This window comes from Pempheris klunzingeri, chromosome 12 (genome assembly GCF_042242105.1).
Source record: "Pempheris klunzingeri isolate RE-2024b chromosome 12, fPemKlu1.hap1, whole genome shotgun sequence".
In the NCBI taxonomy this organism is placed as follows: Eukaryota; Metazoa; Chordata; class Actinopteri; order Acropomatiformes; family Pempheridae; genus Pempheris; species Pempheris klunzingeri.
The window spans coordinates 17143606-17158789 of record NC_092023.1 but is presented as its reverse complement, the minus strand read 5'-3'; the positions used below and the strand labels follow the sequence as shown (position 1 = coordinate 17158789).

Genomic DNA, 15184 nt, shown 5'->3' with positions numbered 1-15184 from the left:
ATAGTCGTTTATAGTCCAACAACTTCATCCTTCACCACCATCCCTGGGAACTGACTCACATCGTTCCCGTAGCTTCGCTTAGATTGTTCATTATTCACAAGAGACATCACTCAGCTTTGTTTTTTGGGATATTCCTTCAAAGGTACTATACAGTTTACATACGTTCTTGTATGGACTTTCTAAATTCTATATAAACTATCTATTCATTGCATTTACAGAAATGTATCATATCTGAATTCTATACCATAAATCACTCAGCACGACTTTATATCTGGTGTAAATGTTTTCATACTCATATTATGTCTTTATATTATTCAACGTATTTCTCAATAGCTCTTCTTATCCCATCATGTGCCTTACTGTTACAGTTTAACAGCAAAACTGAAAGACTAGTGGCAACATCTGAGGCACGTGATATGTCATTATTTGATACTAGCCCTGATATGTAGTGAAAGGGTACACTTCACAGGAGTGTAACAAGCTGCAGAGCTTCACTATCATCCACCCGTCCTAATTTCAGATAAATCATACTCCAGGTGAAGATTACTTCGGCCTCCGTGTGTCCTTCCACCACTTCGCTAATCCTTAAAGTGGGTTAAACAAATGAAACTAGCAGCAGTCAGAGCACACACCTAAAACAGACACAAAAATCACTGAACATTGGTTGAAAACATTATTTGTTAGCTCAAGTGATCCAAATCTAGATCCCAGTGATCCTGATCACTTCGATCGTGCCACAGTGCACTTATTAGGTCACAGATTAGTGCAGAGGCTGCTAAATGTGTGCTCTTTCACGTCATCATGTACATTACAGGTTTTGTCTTGATTTCTAACCAAACAGCACTACAGTCACTGCTAACTTAACTTCATTTCACACACCATCCCTCAGCCTGAAGCCACAGCCAGCAGCATCGTTCTGCTGACAGTGAACGCATCGCTGACCACTCTGCATCCTCTTTGGCTGCGAGCCGAGCCGCTAACAGCACTAGCAACAACGCTAGCCCTCCTCCTCATCTACTTAGCCAGCTAGCATAGACTGTTCCCCCGGTGAGAGGGGAAATGAGCTATGCTACGCTTCAGAAGACACACTCTCAGCGCCCCGGGTGTCCCTGCTAGTCAGCCTCAGCTCTGCATTAGCAGTTGCAGCTGAATCGGTTGGTTTTGTGGTTGATAATGATGATGATGATGATGAGCAGGTCAGTTTGACAGCCTGCCTGCTTTCTGTATCATTGGATGCATGAAGGCCAACACTTCAACTAGCAGTAACATCTACTACTTGATTTACATCACAGTATTTTTACACTGTTGTATTAATTCTCTTATAGTTTGTATGTTTTTAAGTGTGATGGTATGAGGTCCTTATCAATAGTCAATGAATTTCGTACAGTAGATGGCGGTCGGCACGGCACCAGTTTGAAGAGGCAGGCAAGAGTCTGGTCCAGATGCTAAGCAATGTACTGCTGTGCACAGGGGCAGCAGAAAAACAGATTTGCTCCTCCTAAAAAAGGCCTACCTAAAAACATCAACATCACTTAAAGTCTATGCTGGAAAACTGCGACTACAGAAATGCAAACCAATACTGTGGTGCTTTCGAGGGTCACACCTGTGTTTTTGAATGTTTCAAACCATTGACTACTAAGTACTTTTCATGTCCAAATCATTATTAATGATTTTCGTACTACGAAATGTCAACATATCTGCTGTGAAAAAGGCAGAGTGCAGACTGCTTGTTGAACTGTTTGTTCATCAGCTGCATTTGCGAGAAAATAAAACTTTCATAGAAATGAACTAAAATGAATGGCAGTCTGGTAAGAGGTAGAGTTGGAAGATAATTGGCAGAAATATGAATGGGTGGTTATTTGATAAAATGGGTTATTTTGCATGGTTCCTTCAGTTTAATGTGAAGACTGCTAAATCATCACAGAGCAGCTCAGTGTTTTTCTGTGTGTTTTTAAATGAGAGTGTGTATTTGTGTGCGTTGCCTATACTGTGTGCGAATGTATGTCTTTCTGTTTCTGTGGTGTGGGTGTGTGTGTGTTTCCATTGCATTGTGCCTCTCAGGTAATCCTTGTGTCAACACGCCTGGAAACATAAACACAACAGCAGCTTCTCACTAAACATCGAATTGTTACCATTTGAAAAATTATTTATTCACAAGGAACAAGTGATTCAAAGTGGCCATAATGTTCATAAGAAGACTCTATATAATGACACTATCAGCTAAATCTGCAGCTCCTCAACTCATAGTTTATATAGTATAGTATATAGTTCAACTTTACTGATCTGGATCACTCTCACAACTCTCATAGCATCATTTTCAGAGAAAAAGACGTAAAAAACTCACTGTACAAGACCTGCTCAGCGGCAATACAGCATACAGACACAGTTAGAGAGCAGCTGGTGAATATAGTGGTGCTTTTAGCAGCTAAAGAGGCAAATATATTCATCAGGAGGTGGTGGAGACCAAAACAGAGCTAAAAGAGAACAAATACATGACTGGGTGTGGAAATAAGCAGCTGTTTGCTAACAAGTTCAACATATCATCTAAACCCTTTGAAAATGGACCTCTCATGCAAGAACGGATCATGCAGTAGGAGTAGGACACAAAATTTAGTAAACTTTTTTGAAGGATATGTCACATTTTTGTATTTCTTTAATCTATGACACAGTTTTAATTCTTTTATTAATTATAATGGTTTATTGACCAACAGCTTAGCCTTTTAACTTATGTTGTATAGATTTTAGGGATGTGAAGCATTTGAAGATACTCCAAGAAATGAAAAATCACAATAAGTTATTAGTTGATAATCAAAAGTTAGTGATAGTATGTTAACATGCTCCTAAAAAAATCTGGTGTTGCAGGTTTAAATTTCTGCTAGCAAAGAAAAATATGAGCTCAGTTTCATCCACCGGACTTCATTTCTCTCTTGAGCTGCTGAGCATTTAGATGACCAGTTACTTTTATCCAGTCAAGCATAAACACCATCAAAACTACTCAACAAACATAATGATGTCCTCTGCTTTGGTTCCTCCAGCGTGTGTGTGCGTGTCAGTTGGTCGGTCAGGTTCTGCCTGCAGGCGACCAACAGGAAATGGGACAGGAGGGGAAAGAAAGGAGAAACAGAGGACGACAGAGAGAGTCTGTAGTAATGAAGTGAACTCGGACGTACCAGCATCCTTCACACACAGTTCATCACCTTAAATGTGAGACAGCGACATGTGCAGTGCCAACATGTACAACACCAGCACCTGAACATATTTATTATTTACCAGAATGACCTTCGTCTTCTCAATGTTTTATATAACAGACTAGGTTGTTCTTTTTTAACACATCATTGCACAATGTTAGACACACTCAAGTGAATCTATTGAAATAAGATGTCAATTTCTGGTATCTGTTTTTTTCTAGACATTTTCTGTTCATTTTCAAGTTCGTTCTTGTATTTGGGGGTCCTTCCAGAATATCTTTACATTTTGTAATGTTCAAAAAAATATTGCATACTGCTTTGTTCAGCCTTTTTCTGAATGCTCCATTTTAGCGCCTGTTTCTTTAAGACCCCTCTCCAAGAAAAGGCCTGTCTTCTCTGATTGGTCAGCTCCTACAAGCCTGATCAGGCACCGCCCACCAACCTCCGCATCAGTTCTGCTGTCTCCAAAGGTTAGCCACATTAGCCGAGCAACATGCTAACACCAAGTTCAACTAAATAAACAGCAAAACAACATAAAACACGACAAAATTCACAGTTTCAGTCGGAAGGAATCTATTCATCCTGGAGCTTGGACTGTTGCTGAACCTCATTAAGAAAGTGTTACATATTAGTGTGTCTCATATTGTAATGTTTTCCTCCTGTTGTGTGAATGTTTATTTGGTACCCCTTGATTATGAGTTGATACATCTCAAGGGGGTTATCCTGATATTATAAATACATTTTGATATTTACATATTTTAATTGTTTCCTTAACGACCCCCTGCACACAATATGACCTTATTTATGGCTGTTTCCCAGTGCAGTCTCACAGCAGGACCCTGGCTGCTTGCTCCTCTGCACTATTTATTTGCTGTAGGAACCTAAAGATAACTTAGTTACTGTTGATACTAACACAACACTCTCTGAAGGCTCTACATACATGTACCTTGATGGTGAAATAGTCCTGGGAAATGTGCCCCAGAGCAGTATTTGGTATTGAGTGGGGCACACTAACATGATGTGATGATACTGATACACTCAATCCCATGATAAATTGCCTCTCCATCGTTGAACAGTGCATGACTAATAATTTTCTTAAATTGAAGCCAGGACAGAAAGTCTTATAATTGTTAACATCCCGTTAATCATTGCCTTTGGTGTTTCCTGTCTTATTTTGCTATGCTAAAATGCTAAAATGTCTTAGACGTAAAGACCTGCCTTTAATGCAAATCCGTTTTAAATAAAGGCCTGGTGCTCTCTGCAGAATAAAAACATTGGCCAGTGTTTGAGGAAATATGGTATTGCAGGAGTTAGACTCATCACTGGAAGATGCAAAATAAGTTGACCCATGCGTTTGTGTTTTCTCGCCTGGATTAATGCAAACTACTCTATACTAGAATACAGGAGAAAAACAGTGACAGGCTGCAGAGTTCAGCAGCCATAATTTTAACAAAAACCAGGAAAAAGAACCCAGTTTTAGTATCATCACAGTAGCTGCCTACAACACTGATCAGTGGTTTAGCACCTTAATGCCTTTCTGACTGCTGATTTGTTCCAAACCATTCTCTTAGGTCCTGTCGTGCTAAATGTGCCAAAAATGAACCACAAAAAGCAGCCTTCTGTTATTATGCACCAAAGGTTTGGAACTAGGAAAACGAATTGATTAGTCGACTGGTCAACTATCTAAACCACATGTAAGGCATGAGCGAGATGAGAGCAGTGCGTTAGCATTCTGTCGTCCCATCCACACTGACCTGTCGTCTGTAAACAGTCTGTCAGCAGCAGCTCCTGGGAGCTGATTGGTTAGCGGCTGGCTAACCTGCCTTCACCAGGTGGACTGACAGCAGAAAGTTACTGCTTCATGTCAGCTCCCGTTTTTGTTTTTATCAGCAGGTACAAAGTGGAAGTATAACCATATGCTTAATATAATATGCTTCAAACATGAAGCTGTGGGCCATATAAAGCTGATAACTTGTGAAATCAATAAATGTTGACACACATTAATATCATCAACAGGCGCTAAAAGTTGCCAAACTGTACGTATTTTATTCCAAATTTTATACGAGGATCATTATAAGAGGCAGGCATGTTGTTCAGTTCATTTGTGATTATTGATTGATTGATTGATTGATTGGTTGGTTTTCCTCCGTGGTCCTGCAGAGACAAAGTGAAGATTTCTATTTGATGATCCAGAGAGTTTAGGAACATTTAACTCTGTTTTGTAGTTTAAGTAAAAACGCCGAAGCTGAAAAGTGAAGTGAACCGAGTGAGCCAACAGATCTGAACTGAGCTGGAAATGTGAGCTCCTTACAGCAGCATCCCGCCTGTGGTAATAATTGCTGCCATTCAGCAGCAGCCTGATGGTTCACTGTAGAGGAACATAAAGGCTGATCGCCCCCCGGGAGGCCTCGGCCATGAAAGAGCCAATGAAAGAAAAAGACAGTCCCGCTCTCTCCCTTTCAGAAAAACTCGACATGGATTTAATGCGTCAACATGGAGCCTGCAATTACTGAAGTGATCCATCAGGCAGGCAGAGACAGAGAAACGAGAGCAGTTATGATTCAGAGCTTTCAGCACAAAGAAAAGAAAGGAACAACTCAACATCCTGTATAAACCATTATATACTTGCAGACTCAAAATGGACATAATTCCTGGGATGCTCATCTGGAATCAGATCTAATATTGCAGTTTTCTGCTGAGCAGCTCTGAATGATAACATCAGCTCTTAGACTCCTTGTTTCCTCTACAGTCTTTGGTTTAAGATCATTTTAGCTAGAAGCCTTCCTGATGTCTCTGTGGTCAACTCTAATCAAGTTTAGTCCGTCCAGTAAGACTGTGTTTGTATTAAGATGCAACAAGCTGAGCAAAAGCAATGGTTGACTCTCCGTGAAAGAGAGACATTACCCTCTCAAATCTAATTAATAAGAAATTCAGGAAATAAAGCACACATCTCTGCTGTTCTTCTTCCAAATTGAGACTCAGCTGAGAAAAAAGGGACAGGTCTTAAAGGACAGCTTTGTAGTACTTTTAAACTATATTTATTAAATACAATCTCAAAACCTTATTTCTTGTTGTTTCTGTCTTGTTTGGTAGTAGTAGTAGTTTGGTACACTTTGTTGTGCAGGTTTTGTTTCAAATGTCTTTAGAGGCCTTTTATGTGTAAATAAGGAAATAGTATAATTGTGTATGTATGAAGGCTCATTTTGTTAAATTAATGCCCTGAAACACACTTCAACTGAGTCACTTATTTGTTTTTCACAGAAAAAAACAAAATTTAAAGCAGTTTTTTTTAACCCTCTGTGGTGTGGTGACCTCTGACCTCTTCACTTCTGCTTGCTTGTAAAACTTGCTGATCTGGGAACTGATACATTATTTTTATTCTCCTGTCACAGTCGCTATAAGTCTGCCCAAATCACAGCGCTGGCTAAGTGGCTAAAATGCAAATGTAATTAACTACCTCAGTCCAGTCGTCTGCAGGGTTCTCACCATCAGCTCCAGTCTGTGGGCGGAGCAGAGCAGCCGCAGTGCAGCAGACCCTATTTCCAACAAGTCCAAACTGTCGTCAGAGATAGTTAAAAATCGTTAAGATCAGTTGTTTTCATCAAACAAACTCTTCTTTCCCTTTTGATCTGAGCTGTGGACAAACCTGCAAGCTGAACGTCACATTCAGGGTACAAATGTCTCCTCGCTTCTGTCACTAATCTTCCTTTGCTTTCCTTTCCAGACACATCAGTGAGGATAGGGCCTACCCAGGTCACAGTCTGTCCGACCCCTCGCCATCAGGGACGAGATAGAGAGGCATCACAGCCTGACCTAACAGGCTGAGGAACAGCTTCTTCCCCAGAGCTGTAGTCTCCATCAGCCCCCAGCCTCCCACAGCTGCTGAAGACTGAAAACTCTACTGTTCAGTTTTTAACTACCGAATCTGTTGTGCAATACCTCTTTTATACTGCGCCGTTTGCACCGGCCTTTATATATATGACTAGTCAGCTCCAAACAGGCTGGCTCCACTGGCTCCACACAAAAGTCTGATTGGATGGAAGACTATGAGAAAATGAGCTGAACTTTCACTTGATTTATTACCTCAGTAAACATTTTCCTAATGAGTTTATGGTCTCAGTCTTCTTCAACACAGCAGGATGTTCATTTAGTAAACTATGGTCATATTTAGAGAAAAATAGACCACTAAGCAGGAGAGGATTTAGCAGGGCTACCTGATGACCAACCAAACTCATCACTTCTGGCTCCAAAATCAAAATGGCGATGGCCAAAACACCAACCTTTAAGCTTTAAGACGGCAGCCCACAAACCAATGGCTAAAATTACAGTAAAGTGACATTACATATATTCTTGCAGCTGTACCCAAAGCTAATATAAGAGCTAGCCTTAGCTAACATGGTTATTGTTAGCCTAACGACAGCCACCATAGCCATATAGAATATGACACATGTATTATTTTTGGTGAGTTTATCAGTAGGGCAGGATCACATATTACATCATAATAAAACTTAATGCCACAGAACATTCTCCAGGCCTACGCATGGAAAATTATTTATTATTCGCCATAAACGCTGTGAATGTGTAACTGGTTGCTAACATTGTAGCATAAGGTTAAGCTAGGCTATCAGGTGTAATCAGTACGTGCATACAGTATATCTGCAGACTATCCGAAGATGGATCATAGACAGAAAATACAGTGATGTCATATCTATGTTGGCGTCAGCTTTTAGTGCTAAATACTCTTCTCTCCATCTTCCCTTGATCTCATTCCCTTGAGTTCACATCCATTCACTGCGATGAATTATGTGATTCCAGCACCAGAGAGGGTTCAGTCAGGAACAGCCATGGTACAAAAGAGAAAAGCAAATGTTTTGAAAGGCGAGATCACGGCAATGTTAGTGTTACTTGTTTAGGCTAACAGGACACCCCAACATAACCAGCAGGAAAATCACTTGCGTCAGACTTAAGTCTGGTCTTTGCTTAGAGATAAGATCATTTCCACGTCAAAGTAAGGTTTTATAAATAACTACTGCATGGTTTTCTACACAAGTCATACTTATAATCAAAACTGATCGTAAGTCTGTTATATAAATGAGGCAAAGGATGCCCAATTGCTAATATATGACATAAGATGGAGGCCCTGGTTGAACTCTGAGGATATTTTTTATGTCTTTCCAGTCTAAACTGAGACCAGAACTCTTCTCCATCCATTTGGAGTGTAATGGCGTGTTGGCAGATTTCCGCTGTAACAGCACCGGCTGTGGTGCCAGTAGTGATGAAAAGGCCAATGCATCAGACTGGGCCAGTGACAGTGACATTTCCTGCAGCCAGCGCTAACCCAGATACTGTGAGAGTGCTGGGCCTGTCCATTCTGCCTCTTTATTACTGAAAAACACAGACATGTTTGAAAGAAACATGACACTAAAGGTGGCATTGATTTCATCCGTTTCTGTGAACATCAGGTTATTGTTTCTGTTAACAAAGCGACACCTCTGAAGCTCAGCAGTTAACATCTGTTTAATCTGAACAGAAATGTAAAAATATCAGCATGGGATTTCAGTCTTTTGTACTTTTGTGGTATTTATTGATTTGGTGATGTGACGGCCGCCTTCATTTGGACACACTGATGATCTCATAGGACAGCATATAAATAGCACTCCTTTTTATGGACGTTTTGCGTGTCATGTCTATGGATTTTTAGCTTTTCACGTACAGTTTAACACAGTTTGCCTCAAGTGTCAAAACAAGTTCTCATTCCACGGTCGAGTTAGCAATAATAAATATGCAATTTCGGTTACACTTTCAAAATAAAGCTTACTGAGAAACAACTTACAGTAACTGAAAAATAAAGGTTTCAGGTGCAATTTTGATAACACCAGCGTTATGTGGCTAGGATTGACACTGAAAGTATGTAGCTCGGCTTATGAAATGATGATGTTTTGGGTTAAAATAAGTACATTAGTTACAGAAGTGAAGTTGAAGTGATATTATGTATGTAGTTACTTGAGTTTCAAATAACTCACGGTCGACCTTTTGGTTTCACTATTGTGGTCTATTGTGTGAAAATGATCAGCATGCAGGGGGTGTTTGTTACTGAATACATCTTTATGTTCAACAGCCAAAGTTGTTGTTTGTGTATAATTCTCCTTATGTAAAGAGGAATATACTGTACATAATACACATGTACCACACACACACACACACACACACACCATTCATGCTGTGTTCAAAATACTGCACACATTTAAATGTAGCATCTCCTCATCCAGCTGTGAACCTGCAGTCAGCTGTGAGGGATAATTTGGCACAAACACAAATCTAACACTCCTATTAGAGAGCACGACTCGGCTGAGGCAGCATCTAGCTTTTCAATTAGTGTGACACACATTCCACACACACACACACACACACACACACACACACACACACACACACACACACACACACACACAGAGTACTGCAGGCAGCAGCTGACTGTCCTGCTGTATAAACTGTCCAAACACGCCTGCTGCTCCAATGACTCATCGGCTGTTTAGTGTCGGTGAATACACCAGGTGTGTGAGTGTGTGTATGTGAGTGTGTGTGTGTGTGTGTGTGTGTGTGTGTGTATGTTGGGATGATTGGGCGACCTCACTGAATCATCTTCCTCCTCCACTCGCTCTAATTGGCTCTCATCAACAGAGAAAATCCCTTCTGCTGCTCTCTGAAGTCCTGATTTTTTTTCTTTTTAAATCATCATGAATTAAAAATGTTAAAGCAAACATTTGGAGAGACTCAGCCCACATCCATAAATGCTGCAGATGTCAAAACACAGTCAACAAAAGGAGAAGGATGATCTTGTCCAGAGATATGCCGGGAAAAGAAACTCTGTCTCCTAAAAATAGTTTCATAGAAAACTAATTTCCAACAGCGAATACATGATGAAAAAAGATGTTTCAGCATCTCAAAGCACGCAGTTAAAGTTTGGGAAAATGTATTATATGAAAAAAAACCCACAATGTTATGCCGCCATTTAGCGTCTGTGTGTGACACTGCGCTGTAGTGTATAACAGCAGTAAAAGGCTGCATATGGAGGTGGAGGGGTGGTTTGGATTTGACTGAGGCGAGCAGAGGTTGTTTGTCATGCGAAACTGAAAGTTTAACTTCAGTTATAGGAAAACCGTTCTTACTTTAACCAAAAACCATATTTTCCTAAACCTAACCAAGTCATTTTAATGTGAGCAAGTGAAGAAATATTTAAGATTCTGTACGATGATTAGATTTAAGCAAATTTGTGCTACAGACCAACTTAACTCTTTCTCTAAATTGTTTCATAAGGTCAGGTTTCCTTGAGTTGATTCCCTTCCATTGACGATGCGTTCAGATGACAGTCCAGTGGATTTGATCTACTTTCCCTTTTGTGCAAAGGAGTTAAGTTGAACACTGCACGCCTGATACATTATCTTCATTACTGTTCTATCAACCAGCTACATATGAGCAGTATTTGTGTCCACCTGATGAATCTAAGTCCAATAGTCTATCTCTTTTAGCTCTGTTTTTGGTCTCCACCAACTAAATGCTCCAGCTGGTCACACCTGTGTCTGTGTGAGGCCAAACCAGATAGAAAGTCTGCCGCAAAACCAAAACTAGGAGCTGAAAGAGGCTGAAAAGCTCCATAAGGCTGCAGAGAGAAACTTCTGTGGGTTCAACACCATGAGAGACCCCTTCACAGTCCGTCCTGACTGGGAAACAGACTCTGTTATATAAATATGGAATAATCCCAGATTAAAGGTTTTGGGTGTTTGTGGACTGGTTTGTCACATTTGGAACAAATATTTAATTAGTTCATGTAGACCCACAGATGGTGTTCTAGGTTTTAAATGGGTTTTCCAGGATTTTAAGGCTTTTTTTTTTGGAGACATGACTCGTATTTGTTTGCAAAATTATCTTCATTCAGTATTTTTGTTCAGTTTGTCTTTACAGAAAAGTAAAAAAAAATCTATAATAGTAACAGCAAGCTGTGTCAGAGATGTTTCTCCTGGTCAGTTTATGTGACCTGTGTTTTCTCCTGCTTAGTTTATTTTTTTTAGGCGAGCACAATAACATTCATCACCTGAAAATGCATCTGGCTCTTATAAGATCCCGGCTGTGCAGCCCGTTAGGAGTTCATCTCATCTGTCTTGTTTTATTAAATTTGGAAACATCCCCATATTATTCAGTAGTTATTGGGTATATATTATATTACATGTTATTATACACAGAAGATGTGTCAGCAGTTAAAATGAGAAATGCATTTCATCTTTGTTATGTTTGCTGTTTTTATCCTGTTCGTGCTGCCTTCATGTCATCATCAGAATTAGTTTAGTTCAGTATTAGTTAGTTTGAATTTACAATATTCATTCATTTGTTGCTCTTAGGCCTCTTAGTCTAAAGAGCGATAAAGTCCACATAGGGAGGGAGTTGGGGTGGTTGGACGAGTCAAACACAGGACTTTAACCCAGACGACCGCTATTCGTGTCCCCCATGTCCCCCATTATGTTACATCACATATGTAATGTAACTTAAATTCTGTCACATACGTTACTTAATTTATTTATTTTTTTTTGTTAACTTAACTCAGGACTTCAACCCGGGAAACCGCTGTACGTGTCCTGTGTGAAACCAAAAGTCAATGCTGAGTTATTTGAAGCTCTGAAAGTTACATCACATACATTTAACATAATTAATGCGTGTAACGTAACTTTCAATGTAACTTAAGCTACTTCACGTAGGTAACTTAACACTTAAGTTATGTATGTAATGAGACTTTTAACATAACTTATGTCAGTTATGTAACTTAAGTGACTTCACCTACATAACTTACGACAGGACTTCCACCCAGGAGACCACCGTTCATGACTCATGTGAAACCAAAAGTCAATGATGAGTTATTGTGAGTTTTAACATAATTTAAAGCGGTATCTTAAACAGATGTGTCATCGTGCTATGAAACAACTGGTGTCCAGCTCCCAGTTTATCTGATGTAATACAGCATATTTACACGATGGAGAGGACTCACAAAGTGAGTAGATTGCTGTCTGAATGGTAGAATTCAAATATGAGAATTCCCTGCTTACATAGATCCACTGACTTAGATACCAGTGATGTCCGACCTTAAAAAACCCAGAAAGAAATCATCCTCCAAAGCCTACAAAGCTGTTTTCTGGCACGGCGTAGACGTGTTTCTGTTTAGGTTCTAGCTTCTGTAAAACTAGAGCAGAAACCAAACTGTGTGGGAGAGATAAAACCCCACCAGGCTTTCAAAAAAACATCCAAACCCAAATGAAAAAGAGACAAAATGCAAAAGAAGTGGACCAGTCGCCCCAAGACAGAATCTAACGATCTGAGTAGGAAGTAAAACTCCCTCCAGCCAAGTCAACCATGTAATTGTGTAAATTGCTTACTTGTCTTACAGCCCACATACATCCAACCGCTCTAATGCTCACACGAAAATATTTCAAAAAATTATTTAATTATTTGCAAAACGCAAGAAAATCTGGTATCATTTCAGAAAATTTCTGATAATGTTTTAGTAAATATAAGCCAAACTCGATCAAAGTAAGAGATACATTCACCAATATCACAAAATACACACAGCATAAGAAACACATATAAAGAATGAGGCTTCAACAGTCTCAGTTAATCAAATCCAGTGGGTATCTTTCAAAGTTAAAGGGTAACTTCAGTATTTTAAAACCTGGGCCCTAATTGTACATATTTTGGAGTCTAAATGACTGGTAGGCACAGAAGGTGTTGAAACTGGTCCAGTAAATCAACTCAGTAGGCTGCATATCTCATCGCTCTCTGCAAAGACGCCAGACTCCATTGACAAAAACTGTGATTTTACCTCACAGAACAACAGGAGTTGCTGGTTCACAATAACACAAAACAAACGAAATTATTGAATCAGCAGTAAACCAGTAACCCCTGTGTTCTTTGATGTGAAGTCATTTAGTTTGTTTTGTGTTATTGTGTGACTTTGGTGTTTTAAAGGGTTAGTTCAGATCCAACACAAGAATTGTGTAACACACAATAACACAAAGAAAATAACTGATCAAGGCAGCAGTAGACCAGCAACTCCTGTTGGTCTGTGACGTAGTAAAATGACTGTTTTGTCAATGGAGTCTGGTGTGTTTGAAGAGAGCGATATAACGGCTGTTTGTGGTTAAACCAAAAGGATCTTCCAGGTCTGTCTCTGTAGGGATCCTTTCTATAATGTTATCAGACACTTATAATAACAATCTGAGCCTGTCAGTGGCAAAAACAAACACTTTTAGTGGACATACTTTGATCAGATGCAGCTGCCCCAAAGGATTATGTTGCAGCCACTGCAGTCCGTTTCATGGCTGCAGACCGAGGTGATCTACTGGACCAGGACATTATACTGTAATTCAAAATTCTTTGGAGTTCAATACTGGCTTTAATGTATTTTAAAATATTTTACATTGTATGTACGACCATTTCTGCCAGTGTGATGTAAAAAAGATCCTGTAGGTCATTATAAGAGGAACATTTCTCCAATAAGTCATTATTTTAATTTCTAATTACAATGACTTGGACCTTTTTTTTCTCTTCACATTGGCAGAAATGGTCTCTGATTGGTCTGTCCCGTCTTAAACACATCTAGGTGTTGCAGCGGTCTTACCTGATGATGTCATCGTTGTGTCCCAGGTAAAACCTCTGGCTGTGCTCTCTGGTGTTGTAGACCACTCCCACCCCGGCCACGAAGTATACCACCTCCTTCCCGGCGGTGTAGTACAGGTTATTCCGGCACTGGTGGCCCCGGTACCCGTAGACCCAGTCCAGTCTGAGCCGGCAGCCCGGGGCGCTCCGGTCCGACATGTTCACTCATCTGACGGGACACCGTGCCCCCCCCACCCCACCACACCACACCCACCCCTGCCAAATAACCTGTGGATGGTTCTGTTCTTTGATATAAAATATGATGATTTAAAACTTTTAGTCAAATCAAAATTTGTTCTGTCGCAACATGTGACTTCATGTCATTTGGTTTTAAACCTTAAAGCTTAAGATATCAGATTTTCTTCGCGTCTTCATCCTTAATTTCCTTGATGCTTATTCACTTTTCTCAAAGCACAAAGTAAATAAATGACAAAAGTGGACATGATAGCCTATTTAAAGACAACTACTGGCCTGTTGATCAGCCTGATGTACAACTCTTAATAATCTGACACAGGTCCCCTTTACGCAGGAAGAACTGGAGTTTTTTTTTTTGTCCCTCTGAAGCTTAATAATCAGTTTAGATTCGCCTCAGTTCACATAATGTCATTTTAATTGTGTAATATTAAATAAAAATAATAAATAAATAAAACGACTTCACACTGAGATGTGTATGGCTCCTCACGCTGCGTCTGTGATGGTGAAATTATAATAAAACTCACTCTTCACACAGTTCCTGTGTGCCATCCTCATCATCCTCACCATCTTCCTCCTCAAAGGGAGATCACTGTTTCAGATGACTTAATTGCATCTATATATTTTTATCCACTTTATCACTTGTGGTTTGAGAGTAATGGTCTTTAATGTTCCTAAATGGACTCACAGTGTCTTCATCGCACCCTGTGGTGAGTTTAAAACGATCCCATCATGCCTTGTGGTGCTTAATAGCAGCAATTAAAACGAAGAGTTCTTGTATTCGTGAATCTCTGAGCTTCATTCATAATTTCTGCTTCAGTCTGGAATATTCTTCGGTTTCCTTCGCGTCTGGAAAGTTCTCGTCGTGTCCAAAAAATGTAAAAATAAAGAGACAGAAAAACAGCAACACAATTGATGGAGGATTCCGCGCCTGGAGAATATAATCCCTTCTCCTCACACTAATCCTCGACCTCGGTACCAGCCACGGCCACCACAGCGCGGGTGTGATTCCTCCCGAGTCCCCGGCGTGTTCACATCAGCCCTCCGCAGGTGGAGAGGGAAGGAGCCGCTGGAGGGAGGAAGACATGCGCCTCCTCACAAAC

At 40.1% G+C, this 15184-nt stretch overlaps 2 protein-coding genes across 2 annotated transcripts in view; both read right to left on the bottom strand.

The window, feature by feature from the left end:
• The window catches only part of LOC139210755 (echinoderm microtubule-associated protein-like 6), an 85266-nt gene extending 71218 nt beyond the window's left edge, over positions 1 to 14048 (bottom strand). The window contains exon 1 of the mRNA XM_070840901.1: positions 13852 to 14048. Within this exon, the coding sequence (XP_070697002.1) occupies positions 13852 to 14048 (197 nt within the window). The remainder of the gene's footprint in view (positions 1 to 13851) is intronic.
• The window catches only part of rps27a (ribosomal protein S27a), a 263072-nt gene that overhangs the window by 143963 nt on the left and 103925 nt on the right, over positions 1 to 15184 (bottom strand). The gene's annotated exons all lie outside the window — the stretch shown is intronic.